General features: G+C 30.3%; 1 protein-coding gene across 2 annotated transcripts in view; it reads left to right on the plus strand.

Moving 5' to 3' along the window:
• The window catches only part of LOC119837494 (synaptotagmin-10-like), a 72,189-nt gene that overhangs the window by 27,316 nt on the left and 22,439 nt on the right, over positions 1 to 22,434 (plus strand). For both annotated transcript variants that reach the window (XM_038363090.1, XM_038363091.1), the window contains exons 2-4: positions 7,933 to 8,086; positions 10,023 to 10,164; positions 14,348 to 14,491. In XM_038363090.1, the coding sequence (XP_038219018.1) occupies positions 7,933 to 8,086; positions 10,023 to 10,164; positions 14,348 to 14,491 (440 nt within the window). The remainder of the gene's footprint in view (positions 1 to 7,932; positions 8,087 to 10,022; positions 10,165 to 14,347; positions 14,492 to 22,434) is intronic.

Below are 22,434 nucleotides of genomic sequence, written 5' to 3' on the forward strand. Positions count from 1 at the left end.
CAGATTCGAAATTCAAATGTAATATTTTTTTATAATTAAGTGTAACAGTATTTATGGCCAGACTAAGTATATATAATGCTATATAGATTAGATTGACCTTGTCACATTGAAATAATCTCATCCTGTAGTTTTCCCATTTGTAGATAGTAACCATAAATATACAATAAATTATTTATAACATTTAAAATGAAGTTGTCAGTGTTTCTTTTGTTTTTTATCATCTGTGAGTTGTGGACTGACTTCCAAAAAAGGAGGAGGTTATCAATTTGACTGTTTTTTGTGCTTGTTACATAAATTATTAATGGGTGAACCGATTTTTACGATTATATTTTTGTTTGAAAGCTGATCATATTTAAATTTGGTTTTTTGTTAAAAACAATTATACAGTACATATCGTAAGTTATGATGTAAATAATCACTATGAAAATTTTTAAGTTGTAATATATATAGCAACGATAAAAACTATTTTTTTGTTTTTATAGCATTGAAATGCTTTATAAAAGATAAATTTTGAAAGAACAGAAAAAGATTCTCAACGATTGGAACATAAATTTCATAACTGAAACCAGACGTAAAACCAATTCGAATGATGAACAAAACATTCAATTTGTAATATACAACAACAGAAAAACAACACAAAGAATACAATTTTTTATCCACCGTATCATTGTTAATAATCGTATAAATCAATTTTACCCATATTTCAGGGTTGGCACCTACAAGGATCAGTGTGATATATGGTTTCGCATTTTGTTCTGTCCTTTATTTATCGGTGGTAATCCCTAGTTATCCGCCTGAAGAGATTTGTACAAAGTGTGTTGTTCTATCGGCCGTTTGTAAACTCGATGGATTTACGCCTTGATTTTAGTGGAATACGTGTGATATTTTAGATGAAAGGGCATTGCTACCACATAGTGTAAAACAAAGTCGCTTTTCATCGTCTGTGTGTATGCTTGGTTCGTCAAAATTACATAACATTTTGATGATTTTTTTTGAGTAGTTAGTTCAAGAGGAAGGTTTATTTATAAAAAATAAGATATAACAGCGTTTGTCGGGTCTGATAATTACACGGAAAGCACTTTTAAACTAAGAAGAAACATAATTATTAAATGGATGTCTCTTGACTTCTTTAATGCACACAGTACAAAAAAATAATTCCAGGCTTTCAAGACAAATTTCATAATGATTAATTGTTATATAACAACATGGCTCGTTAAACAGAACTGAAAAAGTTTAACAGAAAATATTGGCATAGTAACGTCTTATATTAAACTAGCGCGGTTTCAGCCGCGTAAGTCCGTATCCTGTAGGAATATCGGGATAAAAAGTTGCCTATATGTTATTCCAGTTATCCAGCTGTCTACGTACCAAATTTTATTGCAATCGGTTCACTAGTTTTTGCGTGAAAGAGTAACACACAGACATCCTTACAAACTTTCGCATTTAAAATATTAGTAGGATTTAATCAATTATGGACTACTGCTAGCTTTCTGCCCGCGACTTCGCCCGCGTGGAATTCGGTTATATCACGTTCAACCCTGTATCCTATGTCCTTTCCCAAGTTCAGTTCTATCTTCATACCAAATTTCATCATAATCGGTTCAGTGGATTAGGCGTGAAAGCGTAACAGACAGACAGACAGAGTTATTTTCGCTTTTGTAATATTAGTAGCCAGCTGTTCTTCTAAGTCTTTAACGTCAATAAGCATAAATGATATGTTAAATAATCCTTTTGAGATGATTCAATTATTAATTTAAAACTGAATCCTCTTAGCAACCATGTGTTTGTTATCCCAGGAGATAACATATCGTATCTTCCATAAATATAATATTATAATAACCATATAGGAAGCCATAGTAGCAAGGGTAAATTAATATTGATATAAGACCTCCGAATTTGAGTATTTTTAGTACAACATTTCAACATATATAGTAACAGAAGTCGTTGTTTTCTACCCATAGATTACAATACTTGCAAGTAAGAATGCAAGTATTCATAACTAGCTGCGTCCGGCGGTTTCACCCGCGTAAGTCCGTATACGTACGAATATCGGGATAAAAAGTTGCCTATATGTTATTCCAGTTGTCTAGCTATCTACGTACCAAATTTCATTGCAATCAGTTCAGTCGTTTTTGCGTGAAAGAGCAATAAACACACACACATCCTTACAAACTTTCGCATTTATCATATTAGTAGGATATTAGTAGGAGTAGGGTGTACCATGTTACCGCTTTTAAATAAGAAAAGAATCGTCAAAAGTCAATTGTCGAAAGTTCTGACAACAAACACAAAAAATATAGTCAAAATGAAAACCTTCTGTATTTTAAGTCGGTTGAAAATAACATAACATAAAATTATTCCTATATGTATAGTAAAAGGCTCAAAAAATATAAACTAGTAGTACTATATTCAACCGTAAAGTCTGTTTACTACTGCCATATTATTCATTAGATTTACTTTCCTATGTTTCTTTCAACAGTTGCTCTGTAATGTCGCGCCAAAAGCTTTTAAATTAAGCCACGTGTTGCGATGTCCTAGTTTGCAAACATTCGGAGACATATGTTCGCAGTGACTTTTTGATTTCTCAAAATGTATTTACAAATAAAAATATCGACTAGGCTTTTTTTGGCGTAAAATAACATAGTATAATTATGAGCATAAAAATCGTTACTCTTAATATGAAATAGACTTCAATTTCCTAGACCATCAGCAAACATTAAAATACAATAAAATATCGTTAATCGATGATAATTGAATTGATTATTTATAAAACAAGATAATAAATAATCTAGAATAATATCATAAAGAGGAAGCTTGTATTATTATATATGTATATTGTAATTTTGTATGTTTGTAACGTTTTCACGCAAAAACTGATGGACTGATTAAAAAAAAATATTTCACCATTGCAAAGCTGCAACTACACTGAGTGACACAGGCTATATAGGTATATGTACCACGTTCGAAGCAAGGGTGAACAACTACACAGAACATAGTTACATAGAACAGTAGTTACACAACGATTCGTTCAGTCTATATAGTTATTTCAATAAAGTTATTTTCGTTAGATTATCCACAAAAGCAAATAGGTAAGAAACTTTGCGAACTGCGGAGTGATTTATGAGATATAAAAGTGGGACAGAGTTGATTTGTGGCTGAGAAATTATGGCACAACGAAGATAAACTAACAAGAAGTTCAGTTCATTTAACGTGATATTTATATTAAATAACAATTTGAGGAAAAGGGTTTGTTGGTATGTTTCAAGGCGCTAATCTCAGGAACAACTGTTTCTGGTTGAATAACTAGTCGTTTATTGAGGAAGCTAACATCATGTACGATGTGGGTGAAACCGGGTGGAACATCTAGTATTATGTATACGCTAAGCTTAAACTCAATAAGTAGGGTATTATAAAATAAAAAACTCATCTCGTTAAAGGCTTTCCCAAGGTCTAGACACACTTCTTAAAATTTGAACCTTATTTTATCCATTTATTACTATGTATGATTAACTTCATCCCGCGGCTCCTCTCGCATGAAGCCCTTGAGCTATTTTAGATTAGACCTCCGTACAAAAAATAAAGATTGGTAAAGCGCGCACAAATGCGTGCAATTATTATGGTAATGTGTTTCTTATTTTTTTATAGGTAGGATAGAAGGATATTGGGTTCCGTGCCCAAATATAAAATTATAGATATCATCGTCCGGTCTGTTTCGTCTTTGAAATATTTACTTTTTACGAGTTTTGCTTGTATATGAGTAGACTTTCAATTTTTTATAAACAATTTAATAATATCGAAAACCATTTGATACATATATATTGTTTAATGTATTCAGAGCCGTTATTATTCAAAATATCAAAACATTATAATAATTCCACGCTTCCTTCACATTTGGAGCGCGAACTTTATCTGAAGCGATATCTAAGGATTTGTCGGTCCGGAGGATTATCTCATTGAAATACGGAGGAAACTTAACCTTATGATAAAGGGATAAGGCAGGGAATCGTTTGCTTTTCGTGTTTAATATGCCCGTCATTGATTTTAATTTATGATAAAGTGCGAGAAATGTCTAGGGGTAGTGTTTCATGTTTAGTCTTAACGATATGAAATATAACGCTGATACAATAAGGTCGAGGATGTAATTGGGTAGCATGAAATAATCATACTATTCTTACAAACGACTATCTGAAATATAATCTTCTCTTTCTAGTAAGGAATTGTGCTAAGCGAAAAATTTTCTTAAAATGTCTGTCAATTGAGACTTTCTGATTTACGTCATAAGTTAGTTTCCTCCAGGTTTGTTTTTTATGTCATCGTCTGCAATGGAGCTATTGGGTCGCCTGATGGTAAGCGCTACCACCACCCATGAACTTTTGCAGGCGCGTAAGCTCGATTGCAGGCCTTATGCCTCTACAAATGGATTGCCGACTATAAATTGGAAAGAGATAAAGAAAGGATTGACGAGAGGGATAAAGGAAAGGCCAGAAAAGGGCGAGGAAAAGGATATGGTCCTCCAGTTCCATACTAGATTCAAAGCATCCTTTTTCATAACTTTAAATATCTGTCATATTTGAATGCAGATACTCTTTTCATTGTGCTAGCATAACAACGAGAACGTTTTATTATTATTAACATCTGGTTTACCGCCTGAGACTGTGCCTGCGTAGTCTAAGGATATCCCACGGGAAGACGATGTTTCACCGCAATAAAATAAAGACACAAAAATCATATCACAGAATCGCATCGATTTTGGCCTGAAAGTAAGACAAGCACACATTCGCATTTATATAAGTACCTGTATCGTATTATCTTTTATATAAAATCCCCATGTCACAATGTTAGTTACCAAACATCTCCGAAACGGCTGGACAAATTCTTATGAAATTTTGTGTGTATATTGGGTATGTCTGAGAATCGGGCAACATCTATTTCTCATACCCCTAAATGATAAGAGTAATCTAAATCTTGCATTTGCATATTAATGAAACTAATATTGAATATAACTGAGTTGAAACAATGGACGTTAAAACAGCTAAACACCAGAGTTCCCTTATAGTATTAGTTTCCGTGATTAAAACTTGAGGCCAACTTGTACGACAGTCCGGAATGAATTGCGGACTGGGGGAGTGTCGTCTGTTGAATCCTTTTTCTAAGACACCGTCAACATAAGCTATGTATGTGATGGCGTTTTAGTTTAGGAATTAAATTATTATACACATTTTATGCGATTATTTATTAATATTTATTTTATGGGCTCCTCACGTCCTCCGCGCTTTGAATGTTTGTTTTGATTTGTAAGATGAGTTTGTATGTAAGTTGAAAAGAATAAAAACTGTTATATAAAAAGCCATGGAAAGGTTAATAAATATGGTAGTATCTGAAATAATTTTATAAACTGTTTTATTTTCAACCGACTTCAAAATAAATAATCAATAATGGTCGTATCTAAAATAATATTGTGAAAGTTTTATTTTCTGTCGACTTAAAAAAAGGGATTTCGACTGGATTTTTTGTTGGTTTTGTTACCTCAGAACTTTCGACTGCGTGAACTGATTCAGGTTGGTTATGTTTTTATTCAAAAGCTGATGCCTTTAGTGTGGTTCCATTTAAATTAATTTAGCTCTGTCAATTTGAAGGCCATTAAGTATTTTTTGTTAAATTGTTCTTGAGGAATATCATAAATAATATATTACACATTAATATTTATCCAGCAAACTACACCTACCTACATTTACAAATATATAAAATACATACTTCTAATATTTCATTTTAATGAATGTTGAATTTAAACCAGTACGATATTTCATATAATTTAAGTTTAAACAATTGAAATAATTAGACCATCGATGTTAGATATCTTTAACCCTTAATATACCCATTTAATGTTATTTTAATTGTTTAGACTTTCGAGTTCTCTAGCGGGCAAATAATTACCCACAATAATTCATTGTTGGGTAAATATGCAATTTAAAGATCTGAAATCCTTTTAAATTAAACACGAGTTATTCAGTCATTTTATTATTTACATTTTAATTTTGAATTTTTAATGTCAAATATTAAACATGCTCTCGCGACCTTATTACATTAAAAATATTAAGTTACTCCGGTCATTTGTTCATTAAGGTATATTTCTATCTTGACATTAGAGATGTTGTCTCGATTTAGCTTATTTTATAAATCATCTCGTATATTTAATTAATTTTCCTCCTTAGTAGTTCAAATTTAAACCTTGTGTTAAAGGTTGTAATGAAGTATATATGTACTTAATTTAATAAATGCTGTTTTGAATTCTTCTACTTCTTTGACTATAATGCTGCGTTAATAGTAATTCCTTGAGTACCTTAGCTGGTGGTACAACCAAAGGTGACTTCTATGTGGTATATTTGATCTAGTTCTGACAGATAAAGGGGGTTAATTACTATTGATACTATTAACATGTAAACGAATTGCAACTTTAATTCTATGTGTTATGGTTTTAATTGTTTTATAATATTTTTCTCCAATTGCTAGGAAACAATAGCTGTTTAAGCAAACAAAGAAACAGCATTAAGCTTTGATTTGCACGTAGGTCACGTTGTCCAGTTCGTATTGTTGATCGAAGTTTTTCGTATTACAATATTCAGATTAATATAGAGTACATATATAGCAAGTACTGCAACAAGTATTGTGGATAGTTATTGAATTTTTAAATGATCACTTCGAATTACATACTTTAATTTTTTAAATAATGTTTAAATTCATTAGTGTTTTGTTTGTACGAGTAAAGTGTTAAAAAACAAATAAACAAGTTAGAATATGCAATGTTTAATTGACCGAATGATGTAATTGCAATTCATTAAGACGCTCAAATTACACGTAATTCGATTCCGAAGCCTCCAAAGCTGCAATGAATTTCATGTGATGGTTAATGATTGATTAACGCAGTTAATTACGATGCATTGTTAACGATTATTAACTACTCTTTAGTATCTGGTGGATAAATAAATATATTACGATTTACACAATATGTTAAAAGTTGTAAAAAGTTTTAAGTAAATATAGGTCTTTAATGCCTTAAATGAATGCGGCCGCTGTATTAAAAATAAGATTTTTAGACGATTGGTTGGGAACTGGAAGGTAACTATTAAAATATATTAAATCATGTTTTATCAGTACAATAAGAATTAGAAAATTAATAAGCATTGATACAACATTTGTGCGATAAAAAGTATAAAATATTTATAAGACGTGAATTTTTCTTCTTCAATTTGTCAGTATAATATTATAATATAAATAAAAAGAACAATGAAATCGTTTGAATTAAGGTACGATATTAAAGCTAAGTAATAAATGTGTCAGGTTATCTACAAACGTACTGAGGAGTCTTTGTCCCTATGGAGAAAGAATCAAACATTATTGGATTTTCGTTCAGAAACAGAATAATTCGCTAACACCAAAACCACTTTTTAGTAGATATTACATTACCTTGCCGTAATATTGAATGAAGAATGATTTTAATAACGCAAATGGATGTTTTATTAATTTATTTAAGTAGGATCCTTCCGCTAGGAGCTTTATATTCTGGAAGTTTCGATAATGGCGCTATGTTCCATTTATGTAAATACAAAGGTAAAATAAGTAATTTAATGAGATCAATTAAGATAATCTTCGTTTTTATTTCCTATATTTGATTTTTATTTAAATGTAAAGTAGATATATTATTTAAAATTAAAAAAATATTTTATTTACAATTAAATTATAAAACTCAAAAGCACAACTAATATATTTTTCATGAAGTTTGTTTTTATATTTCTGTATTTTTACTTTATGTTTAACTGTGTTTTATAATACAAAATAATGTGTTGCAACGAAAACAACAACAAATAAATAAGTACTTATCTGCTTCTTTCATAAAAAAACAGAACAGATCACAAATATCCTTACTTGTTCCAGAAACTTGGAAGCCCGAAGGTCTGGACCCTCCAGCTGGTGTGCTAGGCAGTTCTTTGGATTACGCGGCTGCGTTGATGCTGGCAGCCATGGCGGCGGTGCTGCTTGCTGCTGTAGGCTACCAGTGTGCCGCTACTTGGAGATGGATTATGGGAAGGTGATTATATTAAAAACTAGATGTTCGACCCGGCTTCGCCAGTTGTGCCTTAAGTTTTAGCGTGTGGTCGTACTGTTGAAGAAAAAAACATGACTATATAAGTTCTAAATCTTACTTTCTTGAGTAGTTATTTGTAAAAAAACCTGGAAACAAGACTAGAGAGTATAGTAAGTTCAAGTTCTACATGTAATACCTACCGTATTATTTTATTTACTGAATAATGTTTAGTAATTTTTTAACAAATTATAAAAACCATTAACACATCGCGTCATTGTCTATCTTTACCCAAACCTACAAAGTTAACCGTCTCAAATAAAGGAGGGTACCCAGAATTCGGTCAATAATATTAGTATAATCCCAGCGCCATATTGTCTGCTCGTATAGGCTCGTCCTACAAGCGACGTCGAGCGAATAACAACATTGTTCCAGATAACTATCTTGAGGAAATTGCATTTCAGTAGACTGGCTTAGCGCAGGTGAACGGAACGGATTTAAAACTTCTGTTTATTTATAGGCTCCTGGTACTTAGTGTAAATTTTAAGCTTTAAATATTAAAAGAAGTTTTATAAAATGTTCAGACTACGTAAGAAAGAATTATTATATAGTTTCTAGAACAATTCCTGCATTAGTTGTAATCCTTCCATATAAAATTTATGAATTTTGCACTGAACTTTTAATGTCGAATCCGTTTCGTTCTTAAACTTTTTTAACCTATTGCTGTAAATAAGTGAATGTGTAGGTATATTTCTTTTAATAACTATATTTTAATGTATGGTAATAAAAAATCAAGTTTAACTCTTCTGCAATATGTTTAAATTATTTAACCTTATGATATTGTGGCTGAAAATATAAAAAATAACATATATTAATTAGATTTTAAACTACAATAATGGTATTTTACAACACCCATTTTAAACCAAAATTTACAAAATCAATACGACATTCGTTTTTATCTGTTTGAATGTTATAAATGCATGTTTTATTGCAAGTACTAAAATGGCGAACACGATTTTGTAACTGGCAATCTTTATTGATATCACCCATTTTTCATGGCGTTTTCATTATTCGTATGTTATTGAACGATTCATTCTTTATGAAATATACCAATGTAGTTTGCAATGGCTGCTATAAAATTTTTACAAAACTGTTTGTAAAATTGTTATTTTTGATATAAAAACGTAAAAACTTGTATGGTTGGGCAGGTTTGGAACATAATATAGAATTTATAATTCATGTCTTGATGAGTCATATTATAAAAACATTATTTTAAATTAGTAAGTTTATTGTTGATAAATAATGATTCATTACAGTAATTATTTGTTGCTGTTATATATTTAAAATAGATAAATTAATAAATTATTTGAAAATAACCATTTTAAATTTCACTTCAAAATTGAATATATTTTCATCATATAAAAATGTATTTAACCCTTACTAGTAAATCGATAGTTTACATTAATTATTTAGAAGACTTGGCTATATTGTAATAGAAATATGTGAAGGATTTTTTTATTTTAGTTTTCAAATCCTCTATGTTACGGCTGTATGAAAAAAAGCCTTTGCCTATTTACTCATTAGGCGGGAAATATCTGACGGAGCTATATTTAATCTGTATATTTCAAGAAGTGAAAAAATTTGGTTTATTTTTTAACAAATTTCACATTTGCATTAGAGTATCAGTTTATGAATTGAAATAATATGTTGTTGTACATATTATATACACCTAATATCAAACTTCGTTGGTAATTGAGTTGTAATAAAAATATTTTTGCTATCGTCATTTTAACACTAGGTATCAATGTAACGTCCATTTATACTTACATATTTGTAGGTATTAAAAAGAAAAACAAATATCATAAAACAAATAAATTACATTTTTATTATATATAGCAATAAATTAGACACTAAATAAATTACGATATATTCCTCTTCCCAGGGCACGCCGTGACTCCGAGGACAGTAATTGCGACTCACTTTCCCGCCAAGCCGCTATCAGAATCAGTCACTCCCTCCCTGACTTACAGACGGAGCCCCTAAAGGAGGAATATGTACAGGAACACAAGGATGCTGCAAAGAAGGTAAGCGTTAGATAGTTTTTAGTGATAGTTCCATGATTTTTATTCACAGTAATTTAGTGTTAGGTATGCTTATCGAAATATATTTGTATAATAGTATTCGAGCACTCTCTAAATATGTTCAGGAGCTCAATGAATTGATATATAAAAAAATATAAACCTGTATTTTAAATAAATGAACCGGGCAATAGGTTTATCATATATATTATATAAATCGATCAAATATCGAATAATAAGTAAACATTTTTCTAGTAATAAATAAGAAACGATAACGACATTCGTCTTTCTTTATCTTTCAAAAAATAGCAATATATTAAGTGAAAGATGGTAGAATAGAAGTAAGGTTATCCATCCAGCTTAAGAATGCAATTTTTCATTTAAATTGCTATATTTGAATAGAAATTTCAACGTGGGTGCATAACTCATTCCAGTTAATTTCAGAAGAACTGTATCGTTTCCTTTGTTCACTAATGCAATATTTAGATGAATCCACTTTGGTACACTTCTCTGTTCTTAAGTGGTAGTTACGTTATGAATATGGAAACGAGTTTTCTCTAGTTTCAATAGGTTTTAACATTAAACGAATATTGAGCAGTTGTATAGGAATTACTTTCAGGTATCGGAATGGAATGAATATCGTTATATCGTATCGTTGTATATTATACGTATCGTTCGTATCGAATTATCGTTTCATACCAATTGCTGAATCACTCTTCTTAGTACCTACAGTATACATGACATAAAAAATAGTAATTAATACTTATCTTATAAATGTAAGTTTTTGTGTCTTAAGGTTTAGTCAAAACATATATATTTAGTGTATTCATTTGCTTCGAATACAAAAAGGTAATCAGAAGAGAATTAATATTCCGGCCGCACACAAGTGAGTTTAAGAGTTTAATTGCTCAATATTTGACGTGGAGTTAGAACTTTTGTCAAACAAGTCTTCGCGTTTCTAAGTTGTCAGGGCGATGTCTTTATAGGAATTTTGACCCGAACATATCTTCATGAATCCCGTCGAGACGCGTTCGCATTGTGTATAATATAATATTAGTGGAAAGTTATTGTTCGTATTAGTGCATTGTTGGGTGAAATTTGTTTGTTATTGATCTTTTGGTTAGCTGAATGCATACTTATCAGGGTTATAAAACTGTCTTGGTTCTGATTTTGAACTGCCAACGGAATTTATAGTGCTATGTCGTGTTAATGAGCTACTAACTTACCATATTCATTGTTTATATTTATGACGATGTGTACCTTTGGTAAAGGTTGGTTAAAGGTTGCATTCTTGATTCCCTGTAATCAGTAAAAGCAGATACTTCACGACTCCAAGGTCCAATATTGCAAGAAATATTTCAACTACAAACGGATATTAAATATAAGCTTTGTTTGTTTGCTATTCACTGAATTGGTCATATACGAATCAAGAAGTAAAGAAGTTGACGAAATATTCAAGTATCGTTTGGTGAGATTTGTTTATTATTTTTGCAATTATTGAAGGAAAAAGCAAAACAAACATATAGGATAAGCTTAAACCAAAGTATAACAGGCGGTCTTATTGCTTTAGAGTGATTTATTCTAGACAATTTGTATACAATAAAGGAATAATAGAGTAGAGCAATAATATAAGGGATAACGTAAAGATTTATGTTGCAATATTTATTAAACAATAAAAGGGAAAGTAAAATTAAATACCATAACAACATATTAAGAATAATACATGAAAGTAAATAAATTTTGTGTAAAGAAAACAGTGCGGAAGTATTTTAACCATTTAAAATTATTTAGATATTGCTATATTTTCCCTGCACCGGTATGTATATGCTTCACTTGCAATCTAAATATACTCGTATATATAACTCAAAGGTGACTGACATAGTGATCTATCAACGCACAGCTCAAACCACTGGACGGATCAGGCTGAAATTTGGCATGCAGATAGATGTTATGACGTAGGCATCCGATAAGAAAGCATTTTGATAAATTCTACCACCAAGGGAATAAAATAGGGGATGACAGTTTGTACCATGAAAACTTATTAAGACCGCGCGGACGAAGCTGTGGGCAACAGCTAGTTTTCCTTATAAACGTATAACAGTTCTCTTTTCTTCACCTTATCCGATTTAAAATAAACTTAAAACGTACATTATAAAAAACAATAGAACAAAATATGATAAAAAAATTAAACCAATACATGTGACCTGCGTAAAGTCGTTTTTGCAAAATAACAAGCGAACTTTAATTAATTTGCCACTGATTTTAGGAACATGACGTAAAATTTCAAAGGTTACGATTTTCTCGTTACAAAATTTTAACTATAAAAGCAAAAAATGGTTAAATATATACGAGTACACAAAACAGCTGTGGCTAGTACCTCGTCCAGACGATGTTATTAAAAAACACATTACGATGTAACGACAGGGCAAGATTTACAGCTTATTGCATCAGTAGATTGAATCGAGAAATAGGTAGGGAATCAGGTCTTGGATCGATGTACTGGAAAATATAGACAACCGCGATCCAATACTAGCTGTTGCTCATTTCTTTGTTCGCATATTAAACCTGTCCTTTGAGTTGCATTCTATGTTTGTATTAGTTATTATAAGTTTTGTAACTAATTACTCAAACTAGGTATGCGTCTTGACTCCGCCTGAATTGACCCGGGAAACGAACTCAAATATAGCATGTTACACTTATAGAAAGCATGCCTTTTTGTTAGTAAATAGTTTTTGAAATCAGTTCAATAGAAATTCCCCGTACGACGTCGTGAATTCACAAACTTTACTTCCTTATAATATTAGTATTCCTAGATACTACTATTGCTTTCTCTATATACTTTGATGTCTAATAAAAGTATATCAACTTTATTGAAGATATATCCAGTCTATATTCGAATATGGTATTTACGAATGTTATATGAAGTTTTAACTATGTAATATTGGGTATATTAAACTTAACTTTCTTTTATATTATAATCAATACCCAAATAAGTAATAAACAGTGAGACCTGAATATATATTAGATTAATTTTATTTATTATAAAATAAATATAGCCCAGAGGAAAGACGCTGTTGATTGCTTAAAAATGAAATCTATAGTATGCTATATTTACAAATGACTCAAAAAAGGAGGTAGTTATCAATCCAACTATTGATTTATTTACCTCAAAAATGTTTTTATTTTCATGGTTCTTTTATATTTAAAAACTGGTGCCTCCTATGTGGTTTCATTTAATTTGGTCAAGTTCTGGCAATTTGAAGGCGGTGTAGGGATTTTGTTACAATCATTATATATACGTGATAAAATAATATTACGAAGTTATGATTTGTATTCACATCATGTTTAATCTGCGATCCGTGCAAATGTAATTTAAACACGTAAATGTAGCACGTAATTGATAGGAAATTTGCGTCAAAATTCTATTAAATAATTCACTGTTCTGAGTGCTATTATTCCGATTTCTGATTAAAAATATTTATTACGGTTGATAGAAATATAGTTTCTTTGTCAATTTAATTAAAGTTTCTGTAAAGTTCTGTAAAACATTTATTAAGTGTTATTCATAAATCCCATTTTATACATATTCTCGCGGTTAATACTTATTTATGCAAGTCATGCAAGGTACATAAAGAAACGACGATACGATAAAGAATTTTTGAAACGGGTCTCTCTTATTCTATTGCTATTGTGGGAGCCGAGCACGCTTCGACACGAATTGGGCCAGCTCGCACCGGGGAAGTACCACACCCCCACAGAAAACCGGCGTGAAATAATAGCTTGCTATTGTGTTTCGTACGGTGAGTGGGGGAGCCGGAGGCCTATATCCTTTTCCTTACCCTTCCCAGTCCTTTCCTTTATTCCTTTCATCAATCCTTTCCTCATCCCTTCCCAATTTAAGTCGGCAATCCATTTGTAGAGGTGAAAGGTCTGCAATTGACCTTACGCCTCTCCAAATGTTCATGGGCGGTGGTAGCGCTTACCATCAGGCGACCCACCAGCTCCATTGCCGACTATGACATAAAAAAAAAAAAAATTCTTAAAAAAACTCGTTTATTCAACATTTGAACGGTAGAAAAATAAAAATTAAATGGGCCTCCACATAAAAATATATGTTCGACTTATGTCTTTTAATACGATATTTAAAAATCTTTTTCATATTACAATAATAACAAATAATTATTAACAGGTACTGAGACAAACGACGCTTCCAATCGTACCAGACCGTCATCAGACCTTCCAAAGGCAACTGTCTCATCGTTTGGACCTGCCTTCCATTCAGTTCAGCATTTGTAGCCTGGAGAGAGCTGATTCTTCTATAGGACTTATAAAGGTAAGGTTATACGTGTGTAAAGACATATATAAGAAATGAATTAATTTATTGTATAACACCGTATATTAAGTAATCTTAATAAATGTTTTAAAATGTCTTTTTAAAAAATTAAAAACAATAGATAAATTTAAAAAAAAACAGTATATTGTGCGGCTTGTTAATTGCAGAAAAAAATATATGTAGTTATTTGGCTGATTAAATTGGAATAAGTATAATTGTTTGAGTTGTGTGAGTTTTTATGTAAAAGAAGATACCTAAGATCTCATAAGGTTTAAAGAAATGTCATGTCAATTTAAAGAAATTTCAAACAATTCGAAACTTATATTATTCCACTAAAATCCTGTTTGAAAATCTTAAGTATGTTTATAATTAAAATTAAATCTTAAATACGAACGAGTATTATTCTTGATACATTTTATATACGTTGTGATACATTTTATGAACTACATGTACCATATTAAATTTTACTATCAGCGCCGCGCAGTTTCACCTGCGAACGAACCCATGGGCGAGCAAGTATTTATATAGCTCATGTCTCATTCTGATGAGCTTATTGTAATGTTTTATTAAAATTAATTTAGTATATTTTATGCAAATGAGTAATAAACATCCATCCATCCATACAAACTTTCGAGTTTATTATAAAAAATAAATATATAAATACTATTGATATACAAATAAGACCAGTATAAATTACTCGCGTAATGCCTCGTATGATTAACCATCTATTAAAACTGAGTATATATAAAAAAACCTCGGTTTCACTAACGAACAAACCGGACAAAAGCTATTATCTTTATTGTTTTAGCTGTGCTGCTGTGTATCGATAAAATCTGTACAGCAAATCAATAAAGTATTTGAGTTACAAACATACAATCATCCATTCAAGCATTCAAACTTTCGCAATTATAATATATGCGTATGAAAACTCTCGCAAACGCTTTCTATAATTACAAATGAGACAATAGAAAACTAAACCATTTTCAAATATTGTAGCAATCAATGCCTTGAAAGGCAAGGGCATGACCGGGAGTTTTGCCCTCGGTAAATCTATTCGAGATAGCTCCTAAGAGGAATCTTGTGACGGTAATTAAAATATATTACAGTGAAATTAGGTCATTTTCGCCTTTGAAATATAGTGGATATTTAATATTAAGGTGAAAGTGTAAAAACGCTGCTCTAATTAATTTGAGAGCCGGCTGATAGAAGTAAAAAGAATTTTACTTCTAAGTTTAATCTTTATATACATAGCATGCTTCTATGCTGCTACGCTATTTCGTATGACGAGGAACATCCGGAGGTCTGTTTCCTGTTCTTCACAGCCATTCCTTCACTTACCACTAGGTGCATCACCTGGTCTTTTGCTGGTAGTGGATATGCAAAAAAATTTATATGATACAGGTTATAAATACCGGAGGTCTATTTAAAGGATGTTTTTTTTAAATATAACTTATATCTTATAACTTTCTTTAAAAAAGAGTCTAATAACCGCCTCATAAATATCATAGCTCCCAGACCAATAGTTTTATGAAATTAATTTATAACCCCAAGTAAATTTGTTCTTGCAGTGTTAGTTTATCTTAAGAGGTTCTCGTTAATAGAAAATATAAAAGCATAGCACAGTGAATCTATCACAAAACTCTTATCAGGTTACTAAGAGACAACTCAAGTTTATGCCTTACGTAGTATTGATGCTTAAAAGTTTGTGTAGACAACTTTGAGCTTCAATTTAAAAGTTCTATTCAACAATTTCTCAGAATTTGAAAACCTCATTGGGCTCGTTTCATTTATTTTCAAGTAAAAGATTAGCTTTATTATAATGTTCTAGGTAATTTTCTGTCACAAATATCATATTTCTATAACTATACTATATTATATATTGTATGTATGTGGTAGTCGAGTACGCTTCGGCATGAATTGGGCCAAATCGCACCGGGAAAGTACCACACCCAAACAGGCGACCCACCAGCTTCATTGCCAACGATGACATAAAAAACCCATAATCCATATTTCTCAATTATAGTAACTGTTTTGTGAGTTTATTGTTTCAAGTAAATTGTCAATAATCAAAATGTTTTCAAAACACTTTAACAACGAACAAAAGGTACTACGAATGAGGAAAATTCTTCCCATTGATCTATTGTTAAATACTTGTTTAAAACAAGATTTACAAACTTTACAAACAAGAAGGGTTATGAGATAATTAGTTCATTGAAAAGTTACATTGAGGGTTGCATTTTTAATCAAATATTGAGCAAATTTTCATTATTTTATCAAATTACATCAAACAAATAAATGGCGATTTTTATTGATGTGTGGCGTGTAACTAAACATTTTTAATTCTTTTTCCCGTTTTACGGTAAATAGATGTGATATTAATTCTGTAGGATTGCAAGTTTAGGAGATAAAGAGCAAAAAAACCTAAATTTATTTACTCAGAGATACGCATCTAAGATATTAAAATTTAACGTTACAATATATACAATTATTTATCAAAACGATACATTACCATGCATAAACAGTAAAAAAGCGTAATAATAAACTATTTACAAGACGGTCATTTATTAGCATTTTATTTATTAAAAACAAGAAATTCCAAGTTTCAAAGTATGCATGCTCAAATGAATTACGCTAAGTTATATTACAAATTTCTTGGAATAAACATTCGCACTAGACATCCAGTAAAATATTTCTTCGAAAGATTTCTTCTTGGGAAGAAAGATATCGCTGTTAATTACATCATTACAGTTAATGTAATTTGTCTGAAAGTATTATTTCTTATTTTTGTCTTATGTTTCTTGTGATTATTAGAACACCGCTTAATTCATAATAAATAGTAGTTAATGCACATTTATTGAATGTAAATATAAGAAATGTCCTTTGTTACTAGAAAAAATAACATTTTAAGTGTCTGTATAGATCTCAATATTTTCTGTATTTCAATGATTATGAATTCTATTTTTCAAATATTTTCAAATGTACATTATATACGTGTGTGCTACAGACTCTCATAAACTTGTCAACATGAATAAAAGTTTCAGTAATGTTCGAGAGAAATTCTTGGCAAAAGTGTCATCTTTTCAGAAACGTTATAAATTTTGCAGCAACAGGTTGCCAATTTATTTAATTTATAACATTTCGTGGAGCACCGATGATGCGATCTTCGACGTGCATTTAAAGTTTTAGGAGGGTGCTTTCTGCACCTGTTACCTTAAGATATATTCATATTAAAGGTTCTCTCAGACGTGACAAATCAATTAAAAACTTTTAGAACAATTTTGATCCTTGCTGATTTTCGTATTTCCTTGTGTTTGATTTTACGTAACTGTTTATATCATTTAAAAATTAATTTTTTTTAACGGATTTTAAACGCGATTCATTCATTACATTCCTGACGTTTTGAAATTATATATATATAATGTTACATGCCTTGAAGGCCGTACAAAAATTGATGTTCGATCAATTATTGGGTCGATTAATTTTCGGATTTTGTCTTAATATACTTATACTAGTATATACTTGAAAACGTAAAAGCCTAGTCACAACACAAGTCTTTAGGTTTCATTTTGATAATATACATTTTTATTCAAACATTAATATCCAACCTTTTCTATCCATATAACTTTGCATTGTTGTATTGTTATTATTAGAAAGAACCAAGCAGAAAGTCTTCATAAAACTCGCATATTGAACGAAATATTTCAAATTGAAAATATTAATTTGTAAAAGATTATATTATATATATATATATATATACTAAGTTGTAAAATATATAGTTGTAAAGAAAAAAATAACTATTAAACCTGAAGGTAAAACGCAGTGAGCGATTGGCTTGTCGGTCGGCTGCGTGCAGAGTACAAAGTCGTAGCTAGTGATTTGAAATATCCACTCCATTTAGCACTTTAAATAATTTTTCAGTAACAGTTCACTGGCTTCCGTGATGCTGTTAACAGTAAATTTTTAGCATCTTAGGAGCATATACTAATTAGCTATACTACCAATCATACCTACATATATCAACTTTAAAATACTCTTAAAGATGCTACAAATTTGTTGTAAACATTAATATTATACATGCACTTTTCACGTAGCAAAGAAGTGTCTGGAGCAAGGGGGCTAGAATGATATATGTAGGTTACTTTTTACTGCGGTGTAACATCTCATTCCCGAGAAAATTTCCTTTGCGGGCGAAGACGCAGCCGGAAAGCTAGTATTGCACAAAAGTCACAATGTATGTGTATCGGTTCTTCAAGATTGACACGAGATGGGATGCTTTGCTTCCTTATAAGATTGGTTACCGGTTTACACGTGCAGATCTGAAGGAATTTCAATTGCTAATACAGGCAGAACTACACTTGTTCGTTTCTTAGAAAAAAGGGACAAAACGCTGTTGTATTTTCTTATATTTTATATCTTTTCTTATATCTTGTTAGGGTACTATTCCCAGTGTGTTTGTAGTCATATCGTACCTTTTGTAGAAATCAAATTATTGATTAAAGCTCATGGAATTTTCCAATGTTGTATCAAATTATATTTATTAAAGATTTGCTTATAAATGTTTCAAAAGCTCTAGTATCACTGAAACCCAACCTTGTTTGCGTGTTGCGTCAGTAATGATATATAAATACAAAAATTAATCCCGATAATGGCAAGGTTTGGTAAGTAAGTAATGGAGATAGGACATTAAGATTATTAATTTGGTAGTGTTACACTAGCCAGCCGACTTATTTATGAATGTTAAAGAAATACCAACAATTGCTTTATACTAAGTAATAAAATCATTACAAAAAATGTTTTGTAATATATTACAAATATTATTTAAAAACATTTACAAATGTGTAATGCTAATAATAATTACAATAAAATAAAATTCAAGGCAAAGTAGAGTAGAATGAATCACTTTTTTAGTCACTATATTTGAGTATTGTATTATTTTGTGAACATGGCGCAAGTTCAGTCGAATATTATATTACTATTGAACATAAAGTATATTTCCAAGTAAAATAACACCACAAACTTACATAATTCGAATCATTCTAAATGAAAAAATAAATACTTCTTACAAACCACTATAAATCAGACTGAAGAATTGTTTCGAAGTGACTTTGCAAGATATCCCCCATATCCTCATTTCATAAAAATGGCGAACAAATCACATTAGCATCTTTATTGGCTAAAGTTTTTCAGTCCTATGTACTGGTGGGTTGTGGTGGGTTTACCGTGATGTCTTAAAGCAGTACTAGTTCCAGTGTAGAAAAATTATGGCGGTAGACGAACACTCGAGGACGGTTCAGGCTTTTTGCCACACTGGAATTAGTGCTTCTTTTAGACTTCATGGTATACCAGATTGTTGTTATTATTGATATTTTATAATGGAAAGGGAGCCACGGGTCGCGGCAAGAATTATATATGAAAACTATTGAAGATTTTAGCATAATAAATTCCATGCAATTCATCACAGAAAATTAAAGGCTACTAGTTAGATCTACTTATCGCGGCGCCTAAATGAAAACATATTGGTTTAGGTAATATCTTCTATTATTCTTTTCAAAATATTCTAATTAGAATAACTAAATGAAATAACGAGCAATTTTGAAAGTTTTTTTACTGTACTGCAGGTATTAATATCTGCACATATTTGTGCAAAGAGCACTATATTAATTTATATTTAATACAAGGTTATTGGAAAAGAATGACAGCTATAAAAATGTTTTTAATTTATTATAAACATGTGTTAGATATACATATTTATGTACTAGAAAATTATCGTCTTTTTAAATCACAAAAACAGTTTTTATAACAAGTTAAACTATTGATCAACATCAGAAATAATTTACATATTTTATTATATTATTTGATTATTCAAATAAAAGAGGGGTTTTAATAATCACTTGATCATCATAATATTTATAAACCTTATAAGGTTTCACAGCGCAAAATATTTTGTAAAAAGTGTTTTGTTTTCTGTACTAATAATAAATAAATAAAATAATAAGTAAATAAATTTACAACATTCTTATCCATAAATCGCTTACTCACGATATCTGGATTGTTTTTTTAATCGTATATGCACATATAATCATATAGTAGGTTAATGGTACAATAATAATCGACATTAGTGCTATGAACGATGCCGATTACTTTCTATTACAGAGTAAAAGCTATTTAATGTTAGTTTTCGTTTCGAACACTAACATTAAATAGGGTTATTTTATTGTTTTGATAATGGACTCTGAAATATGACGTTAAATGAAATAATGAACAAAGCTTTTTTAGGTGATGGTTAGTATCGTTTTGTTGAATTAATTAAATTCATATTTTTGTTTATTAGTGTTTTATACTATGTGTTTACATAGTTATGTGTATGTAAGTAAATGCTATAATATTAAATGTAAGTATGTTAGTAAGAACAAGTAATAAAGTAATAAATTTTATTACAGTGCAGAGGCAAACGAACAGATAAATGCAGTAAATGCTAATTAGATTTGTCATTGTACTAATTAGCTATTTTTATAATTTACAGAACAATCCTATGCAGAGTTTGCCTGGTATAGTGCTGATAAATATTTCCTTTCCGTTTTGTTTTCTTTTTTTTCTATATTTATGTGTGTGTGCGTGTGTGTGTGTGTGTTAAATGTAATTTTTTAACAGGTTGATGTTGGTTTGAGAATAAGAACCTATTGCAATAGCATATAATAAACCAAACAGTGTGGTTATTGACTCTCATTACATATTAACCTGCTAGCAGACGTGCCATAAAATTATTATTGAAACCATAAACAACGCCTTGTGTCTATTGTTAAGGAAAAGGCGGGAATGATCATAAATTCCTTTTTATATTCAGGAGGAAACGCTCATTGTTCCTATATGGTGGTTTACGGTTTTTAATATTATGTTCTATAGATTGGTTGGTTGCTATCAAGATTTAAGATGAAAATTAATGTTTTTGATAGGAGGACTACAGGAGAAGAAATTAAATAAGAGAAGGAAATGTTTTAAATAAAACCTCGTATTTTCTAACATTTTTTTCATCATACACATAAATAACATTTTGTAATATTCATACCTAGTAAACACAAGTTTCAGAGAAATATAATTATTATATATATATATATATATATATATATATATATATATATATATATATATATATATATATATATATATATATATATATATATATATATATATATATATATAAATACTAAATCACCTCTAAATTGTCAGAACTAGATCAAATTTAAATGGGACTACATGGAAGGCACCAGCCTTCAAATAAACAAAGAATAAAAAACCCAAAACAAACACAAAATAAAAATGCAGTTGAATTGATAACCCTTCCTTTATAATTCTAGACTGAATTTTATATTCATAAAGAATGCACCTACATCATATATCGTCCACGATACTCCAGTTGAGGTGCTTTTCTTTTGTAAAATGAGGTTGTCCTCATCGAGTCACAAAATGTGCAGTCTTTTGTTGTCAGAAAATTTAAATCAAATGATATTTTATGTGGCATTTATAGGGAGATGTGGTTTAATTGAATATTCAATGTAAAATATATATAAATACGTTTAGGAATGTTTTATTTTTAACTGTGTTTTTCGTGAGAAGATAAATTAAAGTATACGCATTTTAATGTTAATGAAAATACTGAATACTAGGATGCTCTACGACTCGTATGAAATGTGAAAATCGAAAACTCTAAAAACACAAAAAGCAAGGCACAAAGAGAAAAATGACAAAGATTGTTGTAGATTTCAAAACACCCAGCTTCAACGTATAGGATAAAATCCATTATTATAAAATTAATTTAGAGAGTTTACATTTCAGCTTTCACATTTCAAGTTTTTTGCATTGTTTTTCTGTGAAAAAGTAAACGCATAAATCATTTAAATCTTCATAATTATAAAGATAGACAAAAACAGGTTACTATTTGTTTT

This window comes from Zerene cesonia, chromosome 27, assembly GCF_012273895.1.
Source record: "Zerene cesonia ecotype Mississippi chromosome 27, Zerene_cesonia_1.1, whole genome shotgun sequence".
NCBI lineage: Eukaryota > Metazoa > Arthropoda > Insecta > Lepidoptera > Pieridae > Zerene > Zerene cesonia.